This window comes from Ursus americanus, chromosome 11, assembly GCF_024610735.1.
Source record: "Ursus americanus isolate L20-20 chromosome 11, mUrsAme1.1.p, whole genome shotgun sequence".
Classification (NCBI taxonomy): domain Eukaryota; kingdom Metazoa; phylum Chordata; class Mammalia; order Carnivora; family Ursidae; genus Ursus; species Ursus americanus.
This window is the reverse complement of record NC_142137.1, coordinates 46,127,867-46,151,886: the sequence shown is the minus strand read 5'-3', so window position 1 is coordinate 46,151,886 and position 24,020 is coordinate 46,127,867. Positions and strand designations below refer to the sequence as shown.

The following is a 24,020-nucleotide window of genomic DNA, read 5'->3' as shown; positions in this document are numbered from 1 at the left end:
CTGACCTTCCAAAATCAAAGGCAAATGTTGACCTTCTCTCATTTTTTTAACTGAAGAAAATAACGTGTGGAGTAAATCAATAAAATAAATGCTTTCTACTACTTTATAATAACATAAACATACACTTCTCTCCCTCTCCCTCCCTTCTTCTCCAGCTTCCTTTCTCCCCTCCCCCTTCCTCCTCCTCCCCTTCCTCCTCCTTCCCCTCCCCCTTCTTCCTCTTCCTCTTCTTCTCCTTCATCTTCTCCTTCTTCCCCTTCTTCTCTTTCTTCTTCTCTCTCTCTCTCTCTCTCTCGTTCCCTCTGTCTAGGAGGAAGAATTTCATCTGCCCTTCAAGGTCCTTTTAGCTGGACTAAGAATCAAATTAAACAAAATCAGATTAACAAGAGAAAATAAAACTTCATTTCCTATGTGCAGGGAATCCACACAGACATAGAAATTCCAAAGGCAGGCAAAATGAGGTATATATGTCATTCTGAACTAAGGAGAAGGGGATAGGGGTCTGGGACTTCAAAATGAAGGAATGCAATCCACAGGAAGATGAAAAAAAGTGAAGGCTTGGTAAACGAATGTTTGTTGGGCCACTCAGAAACAGTGGGACACCAAGGACCCTGATCAAACAGGCCTTGCTAGGTTCCTCCCTGTCTACCACACCTAGTTCCCATTATAATGTAGTTATCTGTGATGATAGCTCTCTTTCTGGAGCAAGTCCTCCATCTAAATTCTTCTTAGGGACACCCAGGTGGCTCAGTAGGTTGCCTGTCAGACTCTTGATTTTGGCTCAGGTCACGCTCTAGGAGTCGTGGGATCAAACCCTGTATGGGACACGTGCTCAGTGCGGAGTCTGCTTCAGATTCTTTGTCCCTCTCCCTCCCACTCTGCCCATCCCTGCTCATGCTCTCTCTTTATCCCCACCCCCTCTCTAAAATGAATAAAATCTTTTTTTAAAAATGAGTAAATTATTTTTGGACAGTTGTGGAGGAAGTAGAGCTTTTCCTAAATCTCCTAGGTTTTGGTTGCCTTTAACTCAAAATAATCTTCATGCCAAAGTGTCCCATGTTCGGGCAGTCTGCCCTTGGCCCCTACAACTCCCTCTCCCATTTTCTGTATCTTTTCTCCCATCCCTCCCCTCCTTCCTCTTCTTTAACACCCAGCCCCCCAGAAATACAGCTTGCTTTTAAAACATCGCCTTCATTGGCCACAAATGAACTGAATACTTACTTTCAAATTGTCACGACTAGAAAGTCCTGGGACTCATTGTTCGGGCAGGTTTCTGCTTCATTAAAGGAACCGTGGCCCTTGTTCTCAAGCTATGATAGGAGAAATACACTCAGCGATTTTACTAGAAGACCAACTCATTTCTTACCTGTTTGATTTTTACTGCCACCCAACACGATAGTTTCAGGCTGTCACTGAATGTTAGCCACAACTACATCTGTCCTGCATTCTATTACCCAGGGCTGCAGATGGTAGCCATGCTCCCTGGAATGCTTTGAATGAGCCGGCTTCACAGGACAACAATGGCCACAATCAAGGTCATGACAAGGATGACCTTTATGCCTTGATCATAGTTACTTAAAAATCTGGAAGACTTAATATACGTTGATTCCTCTCCATAAAAGGCTCGTAATTCTGCTTCTGCACTTTAGCATGGCTCCCATTATGCGTGTTACCATTTCCATGTTTTAGAGTAAAGTTTCTAGATTCTTTACATGACAGAAATGTAGAATATAAAATTGTGAACTGGACGACATTAAAATGCAGCTGATGGCGTGGTGTTGGTGGTACAGTGAGCATAGCTGCCTTCCAAAATGTAGCTTGTGGGTGGGGTAGAAGAGGTTCTAATTTCTTCTTAAAAATTATACACGTGGTCCCTCCTGAAATAACGGGATAACTGTATCGCTTTATAAACCACGTGTGGATAAGTACCCCCCAGCAAGACACAGCATGCACCCACTTAGCAAAACATCTGCTGACCCCTGGAACTCACCAAGTAGAACTGAGCTTCAAATCCAAGAGCGAAGACGGGGCTTTTAATTTGTAGCCTTTTGTAGGTTAATATTTTATTTTCCCCTTATGAATCTCATATTTATTTTTCTTTACGTGAGTTTTGTTCCTTTTAATCTGGTGGCAGCACTGTGAAATATCACAGGCCTTTCCCTCAGTATTTCTCTAACAAGCCAACCAGGTACAAACAGGATTTTTATATCCATTTGTAAATTTTTAGTTGGGGGCAGTTGAGTTGAGAGGAGGAAAAATAAAAAGACAAACACTACATTTGTGTAAGGTTTAATTCACATCACTTGTACAATACTGTGCTGTTGGCATGTGTCTTAATAAATAGGCTTCAAAAAGAAATTATTGCAATGTAAAAATAGTTTCACTGAATTCACGTGCTTTTTACTGTTCCCAGGTTCCAAAGTGGCTTTTAAAATGATTTTTCAGACTCTTAGCGCTCTGTACCCCATATTGTGATAGGATACATTTCTCTGCCCTGCTCCCTGGAGTGGAGCTGGAGTGAAGGGTGGCTGAGACAGCTTGGCACCGTTCTAGTCTAAAAGGGGCCCAGCCTGAGAGATTCACTGTTGTTGCCAGAAAAAAAGGAACATGAGAAATTGAAGTGTCAAAAGAGGCTGGGGAGTTTAAGCCTGAGAAGAAAACCCACAAATTAACTAACTTACTAGATAGGTAGGCAGGCAGGTCAAACCTGTTTATCCAACAGAAAATCTCTGAGTGCCTACCACACCAAGCACTATTCAAGACCCCGGAAACACTGCACTGAACAAAGTCAATGCTTCTACCGAGTTACTGTGTGGACTGTAATCTACAAAATACATCGGTTGCCTTGATACTCTCCATATTGTGCCCATTCTCCAAAATCGGCCTGCTCAGAAACCTTCTGGCCTTCAGGGAGCTCTAGACAAATCTCAGTGTAATGGAAGAGGAGTCTAACAGCAGCAGACAATTACAGACCCAAACATTTTCCTCTAGGAATGTGTTGCAGAGTTTCAGTATCTTAGTTGTAATAAAATAACCACAATCGCCTCTACCGAGAGCCTCCGGCACATAATGAAACGACCTCACTAGCCTGGGATCCTGGATTTGGCAATATTAGGGCAAAAAGAAAATGCAATCAGAAGTCGTAAACTAGAGCCCAATACTATTACTTCGGGGGGTGGGGGTGAGCAGCTTTTCCTATGGGGAGCCTGCTGTAGTTAGTGCTGCTTCTCGAATTTGCGTGTCATCCCTACGCAGGGGCCACGCTAATCTCCTCTTCGTTGTTCCAATTTTAGTGTATGTGCTGTGGGAGGGAGAACTGTACTTGGGCTGGTCTGCCTTGTTTTCGGATAGATCCCTCACCAGGTACCAGCTTCTTGCTGCCCTCTGCTGGTTAAGTCTGAGACCAGCCTTTTTAAGCTTGTGTTTTACCTGACTGCTATTTTACTAGACAAGGAAATTAATGCACTTGTTCACAACGCATTATTTTTTTTGACTTTTATATTACTGGTACTTAATATTAACCCCAAGAGAGCCCTATACCATTATCTTGTTTCTTTAAATATGTTTTCTTACTACAAAAGCACATGTTGAAGAAAAAGTAAGCAAAAATACCCACCTTTTCAGAACCCACTAAAACCTTGATGTATATCCTTATATTCCTTTTTTTTCTTTTGCTTTTTGTTTGTTTACAAAATGTGGTCCTATTGTACATTTTGAATATTGCTTTAAAAGTATATTAACAAATGTCCTGGGGCGCCAGGGTGGCTCAGTCATTAAGCGCTGCCTTTGGCTCAGGTCCTGATAGGGCGGTCCTGGGATTGAGCCCCACGTCAGGCTCCAGCCCCACATCAGGCTCCAGCCCCACATCAGGCTCCAGCCCCACATCGGGCTCCCTGCTCAGTGGGAAGCCTGCTTTTCCCTCTCTGGCTTCCCCTGCTTGTGTTCCCTCTCTCGCTGCCTGTCAAATAAATAAGTAAAATCTTAAAAAAAAAAAAAAAAAGTTCAAACTGCCCATTTTTTAGGCACCATAATATCCCATTATGTAATTGTACATTTAACTTAATCCTTCTACTTAACCCCTCCACAAAAAGTATATTCTAATAGCCCTGTGATAAATATGCTAATAGCTATAATCATGCTTCCCTTTGTAATTGGTCAATAAATGCATGCTCTTAACTAAGGGCATTCTGAATCGATGCTGTACAATTTTTTTCATCATCAAAAACAGAAGTTAACAGAACCTCCTGGACTGGCAGTGCCATGGGATGATCCCGTGTCTCCACCTTTATGTATTTCACAACCCAGTTTAGTTCATAAAGGACTTGAAAGAGTTTGAGTTTCTACCTATAAAAGTACTTCTCTCTCCCCTCTCTGGCACTTTCCTTGTCCAAAGCCAATTTGCTGTGGAAATCAATTTAGGAATGCAGTGATGACGGTGACTATGGAGTCAAAGAAAAGCAGAGGAATACTCTTAAAGGATGCTTCATGCAAACCAGGAAAGAGCTGAGAAAATTGCCCCTTTTGTGTAGATAAAGAATCCTCAGGATCACCTTCCCCCCTCATTTCTAAGCCTTCCCAAGCAAAACCCAGATTGTAAGCAACTTCAATCAGCAGACTGTGGTTAGGTAGTGCAGGGCTTAGATAAAATTTGACCGAAACACCTTGCTGATGATAAAGCAGGTTGAATTTAGGTGTGCTTGTGCTATTTGAAGCATAAGCCATGTTGTGTGTGTGTGTGTGTGTGTGTGTGTGTGTGTGTGTGTGTGTGTGTTTTAAAAAGACTCAAAAATTCCCCCCCTGGGGGGCAAGCACCAGTCTGAATCCTTCTGAACACTGATGCATTAAGATGTAGCCCAAGTCCCAAATGCCTGACCACTCTCTGAAAGATTAATCTTCAACTTTGACCTCTAGGACCCCTCTGCCCCCAGCACCTGGCCACCAGCAATGAGTCACACTTCACCCAATACGTTCTCTGAGAGAGCCTGGTGGCCTCCATCTCAGACCCTCCTTAGCCAGGCCATGATGCCCCCATTGCTCTTGCTGGAACTTACTGCCTTGAAGTTCTGACTTGTGGATTGAGCTGAGGACCCACTGGGAAGACGATGCCTTACCCCCCTCAGCCTGTCCCATCATCCACCCGGAGTGATGAAAGCTGTGATCTTCTTTCCCTTCGTAGCTAAATATCCTCACCTTCCTTCTCTATGGGTCTCAGGAGGGCATCAAGAGGTATTAAAAGCTTGTTTGAGGGGCGCCTGGGTGGCTCAGCCAGTTAATCCTCTGCCTTTGGCTCAGGTTATGACCCCAGGCTCCTGGGATCAAGCCCTGCATGAAGCCCCACATCAGGCTCCTTGCTCAGTGGGAAGCCTGCTTCTCCTTCTGCCTGCTGCTCCCCGTGCTTGTGCTGTCTGTCTCTCTCAAATAAAATCTTTAAAAAAAAAAAAAAAGTTTGTTGGAACATATCCCTTGAACCATCTAAAACTCTGCCTACATAATGGTTCTGTTGCCTCTATAATCCAGTTGAAAATGAACAAATTCCTGTTTTTAACAGATACCAACTTCATACAGCCCTGTTATAATTCCACTATTGACACCCTGGGTTTGCTTTTTTTAAAGCATTAAAAGTGGCCAAAAACACATGTAATACCAATGTTAATAAAATCAGAACCAAGCAAAAATAAAAAAAAAAGTAAAAACTGAGTTAAGGACAAAGAAAATGGAGTATTTGGCTTGGAGGTTTCTTACAGCTGAAGTGAACAGGAATGCCCAAGTCTCACTGACCACAAAAGCAAGAAAACACTATAAAGCTCTTGGCTCACGTGTTTGGGTCCATGAGGCAAGTCCTCAAGATTCTGAGTGCACACAGCAACTGGTTTCCCCAGTTAAAAATGAAGACACCTGCTTCGGCCTTGGCACGTTAACATGGATGAGCTCTCTTGTGAATCCCATACAGCTGTACAGACAAATCACAACCCTAAGGTTGAAGTTACATTTGGACTGGGGTTTTGAAGGATGAGTAGACTGCCAGGTAGAGAAAATAGCACTTCAAGCAGAACGAGCTCATAGATGAACAACTCTGAGAGCAGCGTGAATGAGTCAATCGAAGTGAGCAGCTACCGCAATCGGTGAAGAGTCTGGGATGGCTACACTGAGGTAGAGGCAGGAACGGAGGAAGCCTGAGGCCTCTGCCTTGAAAACGGGTAGATGTAACTGCTTGGTGCAAAGCCCGACAATGCTAGATATTAACTACCTTCCTCTAACTGAAAACATTTTAAGATATCAAGTTCACTTTGAGATATACAAAACTTGAGGTACAGGTGGGTATTCACGGGGTGCTCCCTAGTGCACACCATTTGTCTAGAGCCGACCAAAACTAAAACAGGAACTCAGATCTCGAAATAAAAGGAATCTAGAGCAGAAGCTACAGGAATGTCCCTAGAAAGGCTGCATGGCAGTAAACAGGGCCATAGCCGAACTCTGGTTCTAACGGAAAGGGAGAAAGAGAAAGGACCAAAGAGGAAGAGTGTGGCAAAGTGCTAAGTATGGACAGAAGTTATACTAGAAAATGCTAGCTAGAGGTGAAGAGGAATACGCTGTGAAGCTATTGAATTTGACCATAAAGAGGTCTTGGTGACCACACTGACATTTTAGCAGAGGACAAAAGCCAAATAAGCAAATGAGGGGATGGAAACCATCTTGGGTAGTTATTTTGAGAAGCTACAGCAAGGTGGTAGAGATGTAATTAAGGGCACAGAGTATTCCTTGAAGAGACTGGAGTCGGCTTTCTACCTGAGGGGTCAGTGGATATGCAAACATCAAAAAAATACCCAATGCTGATTATCTGAGTCAGTGGTGGAAAGTTAACATTCAGCAGTTCAGCTTTTCACAACACACTGATCTCAAAAATAAGCCTAAGTGAAAAAAATGGAAATGCAGAATGCTGTACTCAGCCAGACTCCCTAGCGTAAGCTACAGAACTCCCACAAACCATCAAACGTAATACTGGAGACAGCTGTTGCTACTGCATCAACAGCTCAACAGTGCCAGAGAGAGTAAATAACAACTGTTTGCTTTAAAGGTTGATATATGCCAGAATTCAAAGCAAATAGCAAGCCCTTTCCTTAGAAATGCCAGATAGCTTGGATTGACATTTAATGGTAGATGGGCCCCAGGGTACAATATCTAAGAAAACAATCCATAAGGCTTTATGGTTAGTTCTAGAGCTTTTGAGGCCATTCACTCCACCACAGTAGATAGCATGCAGAGAAAAAGCACCCTTTAGAGACACTAGAGGTTGCCACGGTATCGAAGGATGGCTTTAACGAAGGGCTTAAGCCTGTAAATCCCTAACATGCGAAGAAAAATAGTCACCATACAAATGAGCATTCAAAACCAGATCTGGCTCCAGCTCGGCTTCTTGTGCTCCCATAACTACACAGCAGTACTAGAAACTTGAGTAGGTAAACTCAAAGCATCCTCCGGCAGCAATTTTGCAGGGATTTGGATTACATTTCCATGAATCCTACCTAATTCATGCTTGCACCGACTTGGTCCAGGCCTGAAATACATGGGTCATCACTGCCTCTCCCTGTGAAGATTGAGACTTGAGTATATATATATATATATATATATATATATATATAGAAGCATAACCTGCTTCCACGCTTAACACTTAAGTAACACCGGAGGTTAATAAATGCCATGGACACGCTGACCTTTTCTAATGGGCATGTCCATAAGCACTCCCGGACATCCTATACTTTGTACCCCACAGCCTAAATCCAATCCTGACCACCTTTGTACTTTTCTATCGACTTGTTCAGCTTTTTCAATCGGCTGTCAAGTTCCGAGACTGCAAAGTGACATTCACACTTAACTGACCTCGGGCCATTTCTTCAGGTCCCAAGCTGTCTAGTCTTGGTTGTGACGAACGGCACCTAAGAAACCCTGGCTGTCACAATCACTGTAAGGCTATCTTTACCTAGGTCATACTGTTTTCAGTTGCCAACACTGATTACTGAGTGGTTAGAGTAGGCTTTCATTTAGAAACCAGGAGGAGACAAACAGCATGTTTCCAGTTATTCTGCTAATTCTGTAACGATCATCTTTTGTCTACTGCTAACAGATCTTATTCTACTGCCCCCCTCCCCAAAAAAAACCAGAGGTGAGGAACAAGAACCAAGTTTATTTGTTCATTTCTTGCATTTGAAGTATTCCTCGATGACATCCTTCGCCTGAGACTCTTTGCCATAGTCCTAAAAAAACAATAAAAACCATTTTTTTAATTAACATTTAGAAACTCTACCAAGTTGTTAGCACTAGTTATGGTGAAGCTTTACAGAATTACTTGTCTTATGAAACTGCTTCCATCATTAAAATCTCTTATAGCCATTTTCAGGGACCTTAAGGACTTCAATGTCTTTAAGGCTCGTAACATGGCATTACTATTGCCAGCGTTTCTGAAATTTCTGCAGAAACACATTCAGGTAAGCAGATTAACTGGCTGGCTTCATTACAGCCTATCTTCCTTTTCTCAAAGACAGAAAAGGGGATTTTAAAATGTTGAAAATCACACATTTCTTCTTTAGGACATTCCTGACTTTCTTAACAATTAAAATCCTGCACAGAATTCTGCAGTTTCCCCGCACAACCTTCATCCCAGAGATAAACACTGACTTACCTTAACCACCACACAACTGCAACCAACCACTTTACGGGGCTTCCCCTCTCTGTCAATTTTACAGAGGCCTACCCATTCCCCTAGTTTCTTGTTGTCATCAACCTATTGAAAAGAATTAAAAAAAATAAAATAAACACAACACCATATTAGCAGACATTAATGCTACGGACAACATATCAGACTCGAAAGGTAGCTGTAGTCAGATAGGGTGACATGGCAGTTTCCTCATGGCAGTTCAGTAGAGGGAGCCAGTTGTCATCATGTACAGCACCAAGATAACCTGAAAGCACTCTACCTCATTTCTGTTCTGTACCAACACCAAAATTAACAATTAATTCTGCAGGAACAGAACATTTCCGCAACTAGCTTTAGCACAAACCAAGATACCAAATCTATGTGATGTTTTTCACAGCACCAGAAAGCAAGAACACTTTCTTTATAAAATCTACTAATAGGATACAACAGCATTATCCAGACATAACCCTAACTGGCTCAATTTTCATTAAGCTCAGGTATCTCTTAACAATTCAGATAATCAAATTAAATGGGTAACCTACCTTGATTAGGTTGATTTGGTGCTCAGCACAAAGGGCCTCCACCAACTTGACATACATAGGCTCATCACAGTTGGATGCAAGCACACAAAGATGGGCTTGGCGCCTGAAATGCAAAATGCAATATAAACCAAAACTCAGGTCTGAATCTACTACTCTTGTCACTTTACAAAGGAGTTATCTTTGCAACGACTACACTGGCAAAACACAAGCAACACCCCCCTGGGGAATACAACTACTTCAGTTTGAGGAACCTGTTAAGAGCATGGATTCGTTCATCTACAAAATCAAGCCTCCAGTTAACTCCCCAAAATACTAAGTTTATATAAAATTAGTTTACCAATTTGTGGCCAAAGCAGTACCATCCTTCCTTGCAAGCCACACACGTTCAAAAGCTGTTGTGTGAAACACAAACGACCACTATTAGAGTTGTTACCAGTTACTGGCCCAGAAAATTAGTTATGTGCAGCACTGCCATTGTACATAGTGCATTGTACAGTCACACCAGGACCTGAACGGCGTCCAACAAGAGTGCTATCTCCGATGGACTGAAGTGGCCAATCTACACCAAAGTTGAGTTGAACGAACTTAAATTTTCTGGTTATGAAATTCTTAAACAGTTAACGCACGTAGCTGTTTTGCCAATACAACCGGCCCAGAAACTAAATGAATGTATTTACGAATATTCCATATTTTTATTTCTACAGCTACCACTTTCTCAATTCATTTCAAAGTCCAGGTGTTTCTGCAGCATTAGCTTGCAATCCCCTAGGTTTAACTTGACAGTTCAATTTCTGCAAGCTGACAAAGGAGGATTCCTATCTGTCCTTTTCAGTAAAATTAGCCCCACAACCTACAGGTTTGTCAGACTGTTATGTTTCACTCATTAAAAGAGTGAAGGGGTATCCGACAATTTAAGTCATCATTCAAACACTGTAGTCTTTAAAAAAATCAAATACTCATCCCATTCCAAACAGAAACCCACAGAGTTTGTGGGCTATATAGATCTGAATCTGATACCTTTTCCTAGGTTTCCTGTAGGACGGATGCCATTCAGAACTTTTGAGCTAACACCATGAACTTCACGCTTTCTTCCCTCGGCTGTAGTTTTGTTCCGGTTCCAACAACCCACAGTATTGAGACTGATAAACACGTACTTGTCTAAGGCTTTGGCAGCTTCGCGAATTCCACGTGCTAGGCCATCGTGGATGAGGGCGGTCTTCAGCACCTCTTGCAAAGCAGTATTAACGTCCATTACACCTCCAGCAGCAATGCTAAAATAAAAGTCAAAACTATCGGTAAATCCCCCCACACAACACTTAACGACTTAGACTCAATAATCATTAAATTACATCAGATGCCCTTAGGGCGCCGCGGCCTACCCTGAGCCCGCACCGCCCGCTGCTCACGACCTCCCCGCACCATAACCCCGACCCTGAGCTCACCCTTCCTCGGCCATGGCGGTGGATTACAAGTGTAGTCGAATCTTGACTGCACTGTAATACAAAACCAAATAAAAAAAAAAAAAGAAATCAGTTGACTAAATAGCTCAGCCAAAGACCAAACCCCGCCAAACACGGCAAAAGCACAACTATCAGTCCCACCTTGCTCAACTCACCCCAAGCCTCCGCCTCCGCACGACTCGGCGGCGGCAGGGAAAGAGATCGTACGCGCCCGCATGACGGTATTTAAGGGCTTCCCAGGACCCCTATGCGCATGTGCACTCCCTTTCATGAAAGAGACGGCTCTGATAGTGCCGGGCCTCGAGAATTTCTGTTTCCGGATTGAGGCGGTTCTGAGACAAGAGTATTCCTAGTCTTCTAACTCTGAGAGGCCGTTCATTGACACGCGCAACAGGCACCAACGCGGGCAGCCTCATGCCGTCCTTCCCCGCCGGAGGCGTGGTCTACGGAGGCCCAGAGAGCTGGTTCTACGGAGCGCGAGGGGGGCCAAGCGCGCCTCTGTGCTGTGTTGTGAGCTCGCTGAAGCTTTCGCTTCTTCGCTAACTCCGTTTTAACCTTTGTCACACTGCCTTGTAATTTGTTGTCGATCCCACTAACTGGGTCTTCCTGAGCGGTACGCTTTCTCTTCACTTCTGAGTCACTCTAAATGTCTAAGAATGTGTCGTTTTGTCGGTGATCCTCATTTGTTGTGAAACGAAAGCCAGCACGTTTTCAATACCAAGCACGTGGTAAATTCACTTTACCGGCGGTGTGTTAGTAGAGTGGAACCTTAGGTGGTTGGTTACGGTTTCCAAATGTAGTTGGTTCTAAATGAAGTTGGTTTTTGTTTTTGTTCTGTTTGTTTGTTTGTAGCACTAGATTGTCTCCTAAATTTGTAATCCCGCACGGATCGGGATTCAGTAGGTGCGTTTATAACGCCAGCAATGTGCCAGGCACAGGAACTGGATCCGGAATGTAATGATGAGAACGTGGTCTTTGAGAAATCCGGCATTAATTTTGCTATGCAGGACTGGCGAAGTTAGAAGTGGAATCTGAGGACCCTAGAACTCTGACTTTTACTAGAAGCAACATTTTGAATTTTGTATTTATTGGCATTCTCCTACCCCCATTTCAAAACGCAAATATATGAAATACGGCAGCGTATTCTCGGTAAAGTCTATTCTTTCTTTCTCTCTTTCTCTCTCTTTCCCTTCCTTCCTTCCTTCCTTCCTTCCTTCCTTCCTTCCTTCCGTCCTTCCTTCCTTCCTTCCTTCCTTCCTTCCTTCCTTCCTTCCTTCCTTCCTTCCTTCCGTCCTTCCTTTTTAACTTCCTCTCCTGACAAGTCTCCAAGCCAGTCAGCAGCAATTAGGCATTTGATAAGTGCCGGTACCGTGGATACAGTGAGACGAGTGCTGTGAAGAAAACAAAAATGGATAACATGAGTGTGGAATTAACCAGAACAACAGAGATATACTGGAACTTAAATTTATATAGCCCATTTTTACCTTTTTGAATGCCCACAGATTTTCATTTAAAAGTGTTGAGCTGTTTCTTTCTATTCATAACTCATCCTAAAAGGCTGCTCACTTATTTGTTGATTTAATAACCTATTGAACTTTTGTTTAAAAAAAAAAGCTGCAGAGTTTATAAGAATAAGATTTATTTCTGCCGCTCTCACGGTTGTGGTAGGAGTAAGATTTGAACTAAATATTAGAATACCTAAATGCCACAGGGTAGATACAAAGTGGCAGGGGGGTTAGAGAGTGGGGATGATGTGGAAAGATAAAGATGGATTTGAGTCTGTGGCAACGTTTGAAATGGGAAAAGAACAACAACAAATGAAAGGGTTCCAAACAGGGAGCGTGAGAGAAAAGGAGAGGGTATTCTAAGGGGAGGAGAGAGTAGGGTAAAGGCACAGATGCCTCCTTGGCTTTTTTGAAAGTTATCATACCACACTTGTATTCTCAAAAAAGAATGTGGTAGTTTCAACAATTTCTAATTATCTAAAGTTAATTAAAGTTAATGTGCTAAGCATTACGTTTCATATTAGATTTCTCTCCACCCCCCCCAAGAAAAACCCCAAATCTTAGAGAGAAGGCAGAGAATTTGGTAAAAACTCAAGAAACCTTTTAAAAGGGGAAAATAATCATTTCCAAACAATGTATTTATACAGGGGGAAAACAATTAAGTACCTTTTTGCTTATGTTGCTGATTTCTGTTTTCTAGCAGTTGGTAGTCTTTTATGTAGACTCAAATATCATGGGCCTATACTTTAATATTTCACCTTATAAATACCTGTTCTATCAGTTATAAACCTCTTTCCTTAGAACCAGACTCTCTCTCTCTCTCTCTCTCTCTATATATATATATATATATATTTTTTTTTTTTTTGAAGTCTAGTATATAGCTGTTTCTAATCCTAGGAATGAACTTAAAGGACACAGTGGTGATTCAAGGATTCTTTAATATAAATTTTCTTAGTTCACTTGTTTAAGCTTACCTCCTCTCCATTTTAGAGATTGCTAAAGGTGGAAGACAATAGAGACTAACGGCCAGAGTCACTCTTGTACCAGCAGATTATAATACTTACAGAAAGTACACAAATGTGCCTCTGAAATACCCATGAAAGGTAAATTCTAAAGTTTGTTTTAGGAAAATTAAATAATAAGAAGTAATGTTGTTTAGCACTTTCTATGTGCCAACTAATATGCTAAACTATGATGTTTTCTCCCTTGATTGTCCTTGAGACCCTGTGTGGTAGTGGTGGTATTAGCCTCCCTTAACAAAGTAAGGAAATAAGCTTAGAGGGTTGCTCAAGAGCTAGTAAATGCAGAAACTGGTTATTTGAGCCCAGTGGACTTCAAAGCTCATGCTTCCAACCCTTCATCCATTGAATGATTGCCCAAATGTGGATGATCACAGAATTCAATGATAACTCTTCACATCTGAAATTGGGAACAGTGCAACTGGTTCCACCTCATTGTGCTATAAAAAGTTGGATAGATGGGACAGGGAATATTGCAGTGTTAGGCAGAAAAAGAGAGCAGTAGAAATTCCGGATCTACGTTTAGATATTTTAGTAGTTTGCTACAGCTGCCATAACAAAGTATCAAAACCTGGGTGACTTAAAACAACAGGAAGGTATTGTCGTGCGGTTCTGAAGGCAAGTAGTCTGAAATCATGGCGTCTGCAGGGTTGGTTCTTTCTAAGCTGTGAGGGGGAATCTGCTCATTCCTTCCTCCTAAATTCTGGAGGTTTGCCAGAAATCTTGGTGTTCCTTGGCTGTGGCAGCATAATTCCATCTTCACATTCCATGTTCTCCCTGTCTGTGTCCAAATTTTTCTTTTTTTATAGGGATACTAGCTAACTTTTTTAAAAAGATTTTATTTATTTGAGAGAGAGAGAGAGCACAAGCGGTGTGGGGGGGGGGCAGAGGAAGAGGGAGAAATAGACTCCTGGCTGAGCAGGGAGGCTGCCGACAGGATCTGAGATCATGGCCAGAGCAGAAGGCAGATGTTTAACTGACTGAGCGCCCCAGGCGCCCCAAGGATACTAGTTACCTTGTATTAAGGGCCCACCCTACTCTGGTATGACCTCATCTTAACTAATTACATCAGAACAACCCTCCAGATAGGGTTTTGATATGAGGTGCAGGGGGTTAGGACTCGAACATATGTATTTTGGGGGAACACAATTCAGCCTATGATAGATGTCAGAAGAAGAGATGTAGGACAGATTAAATGATAGAAAAGATCTTTGAGTTAAACCACCACAAGCTTACTTGGAAGACCAGAGCTGGGAAGAGAAGCTGGCCCAGGGCCCATTAAAGATTTTATGTCTTGAAGTGATGGGGACCAGCTGAGCTGAGTTCAAATTTCAGCTCACTTTGTGGCCTTGGACAAATTACTTACTTTTCTGAGCCAGCAAAATCATGATAATACTATAAAACTTTGTGAGGATTAAATAGGATGTTTATTTAAAGTGTTTACCACTGTGCCTGTGGATGTAGTTATTTATCTTATAGAGAACTTCATATGAAAATATATGGAGGGGCGCCTGGGTGGCTCAGTCAGTTAAGTGTCTGCCTTCGGCTCAGGTCATGATCCCAGGGTTCTGGGATCGAGCCCCAGGTCTGCTCCTTGCTCAGTGGGGAGGCTGCTACTCCCTCTCCATCTCCCTCTGCCTACTGCTCCTTGCTTGTGCACTCTCTCTCTCATCAAATAAATAAATAAAATCTTTAAAAAATATATATAGGTAGGTAGATAGATAGATAGATAGATAGATTCTTAAGTATTACTTTCTCTTGCCCTAAACCGCCCAGCATTTAGTACAGTAACTTGCGTATTGGAATCACTAAACTAATGTGTACTGAGTGAACACATTGAATAAATAAGTTTAAAGAAACAACTGGGTAGATAGCAAACCTAAGAGAAAGCCATGTTGAAAACTACAGTAACTACAGAACTAGAGCAAGATAAATTAACATCTCTTGGCAGTTAGTGGGAGGTTTGGGGCATCCTAGAAAACCGTGTTTAAAAGAAAACTGCATTTAATTTGAAAACTTTTTAAATGTCCCTACCTTTGGGGATAGAAAAGAAATCCAATGAATGGAAATGGGAGGTAAGAAATAGGAGAAAACTCAGGAAATCTGCTGCAGCTCAGGATCATATAGGTCTAGTCTTGGCTTATGTAACATTTGGTTTTAAACATACTGCAGAAAATTAGTTGTAGCTGAAGAGAGGTTTAGGCCAAAGAAGATAGAATCCTATTATATCAAGGGAAGAATCAAAGGAGAAAGAAAAGTTGGTAAGAGGGAAGAAAATGAAAAAGAAAATAAGAAACAAGATGAATAAGAATGCAATAATTAATAAAGACATCTGGTCATAGCTTGTAAAGTTAATATGTAAAGCCTTTCATTGGAAACCTAGTTTATTAAGGGGGGAGATGGTTATAGGAGAGAATGGGGCTAGATGATTGAAAAGCAGAGTATGAAGCCTACATTAATAGCTGACGTATTTTGAGGGTTTGGTGTGATTCTCATCTAACTTTTTAAAGTTTTTTTTAAAGATTTTATTTATTATTTATTGGACAGGAGAGAGAGCACAAGCAGGGGGAGCAGCAGGCAGAGGGAGAAGCAGGCTCCCCACTGAGCAAGGAGCCCAATGTGGGGCTCAATCGCAGGACTCTGGGATCATGACCTGAGCCGAAGGCAGCCACCTAACCGACTGAGCCACTCAGGTGCCCCAAAGTTTTCATAAGTCTTACTAAGAATGTTTTCTCGGTCCTTGTTATTGCTACCAGATGCTCCCCAGAGCTCTTTGGGTGCTGTAGCTGCTTGCTACAGTGCAAATTCAGAATTTGTGGGAACTAAACATACTGAGGAAGATAATTGGAGATAATACTTAAGATTTATGAATAAACTAATTATAAACTAGCAACACGGGTAATTTATAAATGAAAAAAAAAAAAAGTAGTGGCCAATAGAGCAAACCCTAAATTCACATCAAATGTATTCACTTGTGATACAAGGGGGACCTGAGTGTGTAGGACTCCAGACCCCAATGCTGCTTTCTCTAGACTACTTCTGCTGTTACCTGTGTAACATTTCTTTGAAAAATGGGTCCTGATGCTATAAAATGTGTTTGATAACTGCAGTTTTCTTAGAGACACCTTGGAGTAAAACTAGGACCACTCCTGTCCTTAGAATAGAACTACATTGAAGACAGAAAAAAGTCCTAGTCACCTAACCAGTTCTAACCCCGCCGATGAAGTTAGAGGGCAGACTGACGATTCAAGAAGTCTTTATGTCAACTCTCCTCTCTATCATTTTCTGACTCTATAGCCTTGGTCAAAATACTTCTAGTCTCTCATCCTCAAGTGCTTCATCTACAAAATGTAGTGGGGAATTGAATGAGATGCTTTTAAAGACTCTTTTGGTTTGGACATTCTATGCTATTATTTTGCAACAATAATTTTAACTTCTAGTAAATGCTGAACACTTGTGGGGTCTGCTGTATTCATTTTCTGATATCATATGACTTCAGCACATGACACTGAGTTATAGCTGATGCCAACTTTCCTCGTGTGTATCCAAGTTATAGATGATCTCTTTATTTGTAACTGACAGTTGTTGCTTTCTTATCCTTATATAAAATATTTAGGATAAGATATTAGATATATTAGGATAAGAAAGCATGTTCATTGTAGAAAATTTGGATAATACTGTATCAATTATAGTTCTTTGCATACAACTGAATGACCTATGGCCAACATTAAAAAAAAAAATGAATCTACTGATAAGCTATTGGATGGCTCAGAAAATTAAAGGGTTTGCTGAGCAATCAGGTTTGAGGAATGATAGAAACAGGATGGTTCTAGGGATCTTGGTTATAGGAGCTCATGAAAAGTCTCGTAAGGCAGTGCTTCTCAAACTGACTATATAGAGATTTTTCACCCAATCCAGCATATAATAAAATACAACACAACTACTGGGAGCTTCTGCAAGACTAACTATCTTGCAGATAACAAATGTAAACTTAAAAAATTTTAAAACAACTACCTAAAGACAAAAGTAGAACTGGGGGAGGGAGGGTTTGGATGCTGATCAATGCTTGAAAAAAAGAATGGCAGTGGCTAAACTCCAATTTTTATGGCTTCTACTATAAGGGCAGACCACTGTCAGTGCCACATGGGGCAACTGATTGTCAAAATTTTGTTTTATTTCTTGGAAAACCAGAGGGCAGACTTTAGAGCAACCACAGCTACAGGAAATGGAAGGTTGGGGAAAATCCCAGAAAGGAGAGACTCTGAAAAAGGAAGACGACTATTCTATATATTAACTCTATCTAAATCTCTGGCTGGCTTTTGAACTACACATGTATGGGGCAGATTCTTAGCAATGTAGTGAAGGCTAAACAAATACACAGCAATTTCAGCTGCTTCCTACTGGGGAAACAGATATAAAGTCTTAAGGCAGGTTAACCCTTGATGACATTTTTTTTAATCAATATTATTTGAAAGCTAACAACAGAATCCAGAAATCTGTGCAATGTATTACTCATGATCCTTGATATGATATAAAATTATTATATATACTAAGAAACAGGAAAACATGACTCTTGCGCAAGAGAAAAGGCAATGTGGAAATCAAAGTTAAAATTAGCAGAATTTCAAAGCAGCTATTAAAATGTGCTCAAGAATGTAAAAAAATTATCATAATGAATGAGCAAATAGAAAAAGCATAAACTATAAAAGAGGATCAAATAGAAATCTGAGAATTAAAAAATAAAATGTAAGAAATTTATTGGAAGGGCTAGCAGTAGACTGAAGATGACAAAAGAAGGACTCAGTGAATTTTAAGCTAGATCAGTCTGAAATTACCCAACATGAAGAACAGAGAGAAAAACTACTGAACTGAAAAGAGTGAATAGAGCTGCAATGATCTGTGGGACAAAATAAAAAATCTAACATACATATAATTAAATGCATATTCCTAACATACACAATTGGAATGCCAGAAGAAGACAAAGAATGAGATAGAAAAAATATTTGAAAAAATCATGTCCAAAAGCTTCCAAAATTTCATGAAACACATACATTTACAGATTCAAGAAGCTCAGTGAACCCCAAGAAGTATAAATACAAGTACAGAAGGAGGAGTTAAGATGGTGGAGGAGTAGAAGGACCTTATGCTTGCCTCTTCCCTTGAACACAACTAGATAATTATCAAATCATTCCAAACATCCAGGAAATCAATCTGAGGACTGAGAGAACTACCTGTACAACTAGAGGGAGAAAAGAGGCCACATCATGGAAGGTAGGAGGTGCAGGGATGTGATTTGGAGGAGAAAAGAACCATGGGTGCTATGGAAAGGAGGGAGCCCTGACCACAGAGAGAGGAGAGAGAGAGAGAGAGAAAGAAACAAAAAACAAAAAACAGCATGTGGGGGATTGCATAAGTAAAGCACTTCCCCAAAACCAATGGCTAGGAAAATGAGAGGGGCTGATTGTAGCAAGTTTTTACAAGCAGCAGAGATGAAAGTCTGAAGTTTTAGAAGTCCGCAGCATCACCAGGGTAAAGCCTGGTGGGCACAGCAGTGCTCCTCTGAAGGAGATGGAAGTCAGAGGTAAGGGACTGGAAGCATCCAAGGATCCCCTGGGTCATGCCTGGAGAGATAGTTCCCCTTCTTGGAGTACATTTGGGAGAGGTGGCATTGCCTCTCAGGGAACAAATGAGTGGGAGGGCTCCACTGAACTGTCCCATTCGTTAGCATACAAGAAGAGGCATCTGAGGGCAGCTAACCCAGATGCCAGCTTTTTGCTGTGCTTTAGCATAAACTCCAAGCCCTTGTGCAGTCCTGTGACTGCTATTCTGGGACAAACCACAGCAGGGCAAGATCCTCCCCCAGAGAATCTCAGGTTCACAGGATCACAGGATCATGGGTCCAAACCATGTTCAGTCCCTAAAATTTGGAGGTTTGAAACCCAGCCATATACCTGAGATAAAACAGAGGAGAACTGCGCTACCACCAGGGGTGGGGGACAGTGCAGACACAGACAAGGTCAAGGCAAGGATCTGACGGATGCTTGGGACACAGGAGGGAGATTGTTCACTTTTCTGTGGGGGTTTCCTACACAGTCACAGTTGTGAACTCCCCTCTCTGGGGAAGAGAATGGGCAAATGCCATTTTTCACCCCTCCCATTAACACACAAGGACTTCAGCGAGCAGCACAGTTCACAGAGCGGAGGCTTGAGCCACTTAGATCAAGCCCTGCATCCCTATGCTCTGCAAATGCCTTTTTTAATAGGGCAAGTGTGACTGAGAGCCAGAGCAGCAACAGGCCCCTCCCCCAGAAGACCAGCATAACCCCACTACACACACCAGGTCTACTGATCATAGAGTGTTGTAGAACTTCAGCTCTTGTGGAAATAGGACCAGGCACAGGCCTTCCTAACACACATAAGATAGACACCTACACAAAATGCCAAGATGGAGTAATTCATCCCAAAAGAAAGAATAAGAAGAGATCACAGTCAGGGAGCTAATCAAAATAGATATAAGTAATATTCCTGAACCAGAATTAAAACAACAATCACAAGGACACTAGCTGGGCTTGAGAAAAGTGTAGAAGAAACCAGAGAGACCCTTACTGCAGAGATAAAAGACCTAAAAACTGGACAGGCCACAACTAAAAACTGCTGTAACTGAAGTGCAGAACTGACTGGATGTAATGATGACAAGGATAGAAGAAGCCAAGGAACAAATAAGTGATACAGAAGATAAAATTATGGAAAATAATGAAGCCGAAAAGAACAGGGAAAGAAAAATATTGGATCACAGATGTAGATTAGGGAACTCAACAACTCCGTAAAGCATAATAACATTTGAATCATAGGAGTCCCAGAAGACGAAAAGAGGGAAAGAGGGGGCAGAAGGTTTATTTGAGCAAATTATAGTTGAAAATATACAACCTCACCTTACACCTAAAGGAGCTAGTAAAAGAACAGGAAATAAAGCCGAAAGCCAGCAGAAGAAGGGAAATAATAAAGATTAGAGCAAAAATAAATGATAGAAATTTTAAAAAAACCCAGTAGAACAGATCAATGAAACTAAGAGCTGGTTCTCTGAAAGAATTAATAAAATTGATAACCCCCTAGCCAGATTTAACAAAAAGAAAAGAAAAGAACCCAAATAAATAAAATCATGAATGAAAGAGGAGAGATCACAACCAACATCACAGAAATATGAACAATTATAATAAGAGTACATTATGAAAAATTATATGCCAACAAACTGGGCAATCTTGAAGAAACGGACAAATTCCTAGAAACCTACAAACTATCAAAACTGAAACAGGAAGAAATAGAAAATTTGAGCAGACCTAACCAGCAAAGAAATTGGATCAGTAACCAAATATCTCCCAAGGAACAAAAGTCCAGGGTCAGATGGCTTCCCAGAGGAATTCTACCAGACATTTAAAGAAGAGTTAATACCTACTCTTCTCAAACTGTTCCAAAAAATAGAAATGGAAGGAAAACTTCCAAACTCATTCTACAAGGCCAGCATTACCTTGATTCCAAAACCAGACAAAGATCCTACTAAAGAGAATTACAGGCCAATATCCCTGATAAACATGGATACAAAAAAATCCTCAACAAGATACTAGTAAGTCAAATCCAACAGTACATTAAAAGAATTATTTACCATGATCAAGTGGGATTTATTCCTGGGCTGCAGGGGTGGTTCAATATTTGCAAATGAATCAACATGACACACCACATTAATAAAAGAAAGGATAAGAACCTATGATCCTGGGGCGCCTGGGTAGCGCAGTCGTTAAGCGTCTGCCTTCGGCTCAGGGCGTGATCCCGGCGTTCCGGGATCGAGTCCCACATCGGGCTCCTCCACTGGGAGCCTGCTTCTTCCTCTCCCTCTCCCCTGCTGTGTTCCCTCTCTCACTGGCTGTCTCTCTATCACATAAATAAATAAAATCTTTAAAAAAAAAAAAAAAAAGAACCTATGATCCTCCCAATAGATGCAGGAAAAGCAATTGACAAAATACAGAATCTATTCTTGATAAAAACACTCAAAACAGTAAGTATAGAGGGAACACACCTCAACATCATAAAAGGGCATATATGAAAGACCCATAGCTAATATGATCCTCAATGAGGAAAAACTGAGAGCTTTTCCTCTACAGTCAAGAACAAGACAAGGATGTTCTCTCTCACCATTGTTATTTAACATGGTACTGGAAGTCCTAGCCTCAGCAATCAGACAACAAAAAGAAATAAAAAGCATCCATATCGGCAAGGAAGAAGTCAAACTTTCACTATTTGCAGATGACATGATACTCTATGTAGAAAACCCAAAGACTTCACCAAAAAATTACTAGAATTAATACAAGAATTCAGCAAAGTTGGGGCGCCTGGGTGGCACAGCGGTTAAGCGTCTGCCTTCGGCTCAGGGCGTGATCCCGGCGTTACGGGATCAAGCCCCACATCAGGCTCCTCCACTATGAGCCTGCTTCTTCCTCTCCCACTCCCCCTGCTTGTGTTCCCTCTCTCTTTGGCTGTCTCTATCTCTGTCAAATAAATAAATAAAATCTTAAAAAAAAAAAAGAATTCAGCAAAGTTGCAGGATATAAAATAAATGTACAGAAATTGGATGCATTTCTATACACCAATAATGAAGCAGCAGAAAGAGAAACCAAGGAATTGTTCCATTTACAATTGCCCCCAAATCCATAAGATACCTAGGAATAAGCCTAACCAAATTAGTAAAAGTTCCATACTCTGAAAACTATAGAACACTTATGAAAGAAATTTAAAAGGACACAAAGAAATGGAAAAATATTCCATGCTCATGGATTGGAAGAATAAATATTGTTAAAATGTCCATACTACCCAAAGCGATCTACACATTTAATGCAATCCCTATCAAAAGAGCATCAGCATTTTTCACACAGCCAGAATAAACAATCCTAAATCTGTATGGAACCACAAAAGACCCTGAATGGCCAAAGCAATCTTGAAAAAGAAAAAGCAAACATGGAGGCATCACAGTTCTGGGCTTCAAATTACATTACAAAGCTATAGTCATCAAGACAGTATAGTACTGACACAAAACAGAAACATAGATCAGTGGAACAGAATAGAAAACACAGAAATGGACTCACAACTATATGGTCAGTTAATCTTTGGCAAAGCAGGAAAGAATATCCAATGGAAAAAAGACAGTCCCTTCAACAAATGGTTTTGGAAAAACTGGACAGCTACATGCAGGAGAATGAAACTGGACCACATCCTTAAACCACACACAAAAATAAACTCAAAATGGATGAAAGACCTAAATATGAGACAGGAAACCACCAAAATCCCAAATGAAAACACAGCTAGCAACCTCTTTGAACTTGGCCACAGCAACTTCTTGCTAGACATGTCTCCAGAGGCAAGGGAAATAAAAGCAAAAGTGAACTATTTGGACTTCATGAAGATAAATAGCTTCTGCACAGTGAAGAAGACAATCAATAGAACTAAAAGACCACCTATGGAATGGGAGAAGATATTTGCAAATGATATATCTGATAAAGGGGTAGTATCCAAAATCTATGAAGAACTTACCAAACTCAACACCCAAAAAACAAAGAATCCAGTTAAGAAATGGGCAGAAGACATGAACAGACATTTTTCCAAAGAAGACATCCAGATGCTTAACAGACACGTGAAAAGATGCTCAACATCACTCATCATCAGGGAAATGCAAATCAAAACCACGAGGAGACTACCACGTCACACCTGTCAGGATGGCTAAAATTAATAACATAGGAAACAACAGATGTTGGCGAGGATGTGGAGAAAGGGGAACCCTCCTACATGGTTGGTGGGAATGCTAATTGGTACAGCCACTCTGGAAAACGGTATGGAGCTGCCTCAAAAAGCTAAAAATAGAACTACCCTACGATCCAGCAATTGCACTACTAGATATTTACCCAAAGGATACAAAACTACTGATTTGAAGGGGCACACACACCCTGATGTTTATAGCAGCATTATCAACAATAGCCAAACTATGGAAAGAGCCCAAATGTTCATTAACTGATGAATGGATAAAGAAGGTGTGAGATAGATATAGATATAGATATAGATATAGATATAGATATAGATATATTCACACACATACATACATATATACATGTACATATATACATATATACACACATATATAGAGAGAGATGATATATGATGGAATATTACTCAGCCATCAAGAGAATGAAATCTTACCATTTGCAATGATGTGGATGGAGCTAGAGGGTATTACGCTAAGAGAAATAAGTCAGTCAGAGAAAGACAAATAACATATGATTTCATTCATATGTGCAATTTAAGAAACAAAGTAGATAGATGAACATAGGGGAAGAAAAAAAAAAAGAGAGAAGCAAACCATAAAAGATTCTTCGCTAGAGAGAACAAATCAAGGGTTGATGGAGGGGAGGCAGGTAGGGGATGGGCTAAATGGATGATTAGTATTAAGGAGGGCACTTGTAATGAGCACTGGGTATTACATGCAAGTGATGAATCACCAAATTCTACTCCTGAAACCAAAATTATACTGTATGTTAACTAACTAGAATTTAAATAAAAACTTGAAAAAAAACTACACACATACCTAGACACATATAAGTGAACTATTGAAACTCAAAGATAAAGAGAAAATTCCAAAAAGCATCCAGGACAATAAAAAGATATGTAACATTCAAAATTATACTGATTTCTCTTGAGGAATTATAGCAACCAAAGACAGTAGAACCATGTTCTGAAGAGGCTGAAAGATAACACCTCTCTTC

At 40.9% G+C, this 24,020-nt stretch overlaps 1 protein-coding gene and 4 non-coding genes across 6 annotated transcripts; all 5 read right to left on the bottom strand.

The window, feature by feature from the left end:
• Positions 1–3,210: 3,210 nt before the first annotated feature.
• LOC123797645 (U6 spliceosomal RNA) lies at positions 3,211–3,317 on the bottom strand. The gene has a single exon (XR_006781006.1). It is a non-coding gene; the product is annotated as a U6 spliceosomal RNA (small nuclear RNA).
• Positions 3,318–8,162: 4,845 nt separating this feature from the next.
• RPS12 (ribosomal protein S12) lies at positions 8,163–10,997 on the bottom strand. Of its 2 annotated transcripts, none has more exons than XM_045805523.2 (6): positions 10,850–10,997; positions 10,677–10,727; positions 10,389–10,505; positions 9,235–9,337; positions 8,678–8,779; positions 8,163–8,252 (listed from the first exon to the last, which is right to left on the bottom strand). In XM_045805523.2, exons 2-6 carry the CDS (start codon positions 10,688–10,690, stop codon positions 8,190–8,192), a joined length of 399 nt encoding a protein of 132 aa, XP_045661479.1. In that variant the 5' UTR covers positions 10,691–10,727; positions 10,850–10,997; the 3' UTR covers positions 8,163–8,189. The 2 variants fall into 2 exon arrangements, with proteins under 2 accessions (XP_045661479.1, XP_045661480.1); XM_045805524.2 differs by having other exon boundaries at positions 10,836–10,921.
• Positions 8,378–8,507, bottom strand: LOC123797649 (small nucleolar RNA SNORA33). The gene has a single exon (XR_006781009.1). It is a non-coding gene; the product is annotated as a small nucleolar RNA SNORA33 (small nucleolar RNA).
• Positions 8,870–8,946, bottom strand: LOC123797650 (small nucleolar RNA SNORD100). Its single transcript, XR_006781010.1, has one exon. It is a non-coding gene; the product is annotated as a small nucleolar RNA SNORD100 (small nucleolar RNA).
• On the bottom strand, positions 10,091–10,163 carry LOC123797648 (small nucleolar RNA SNORD101). Its single transcript, XR_006781008.1, has one exon. It is a non-coding gene; the product is annotated as a small nucleolar RNA SNORD101 (small nucleolar RNA).
• Positions 10,998–24,020: the final 13,023 nt, after the last annotated feature.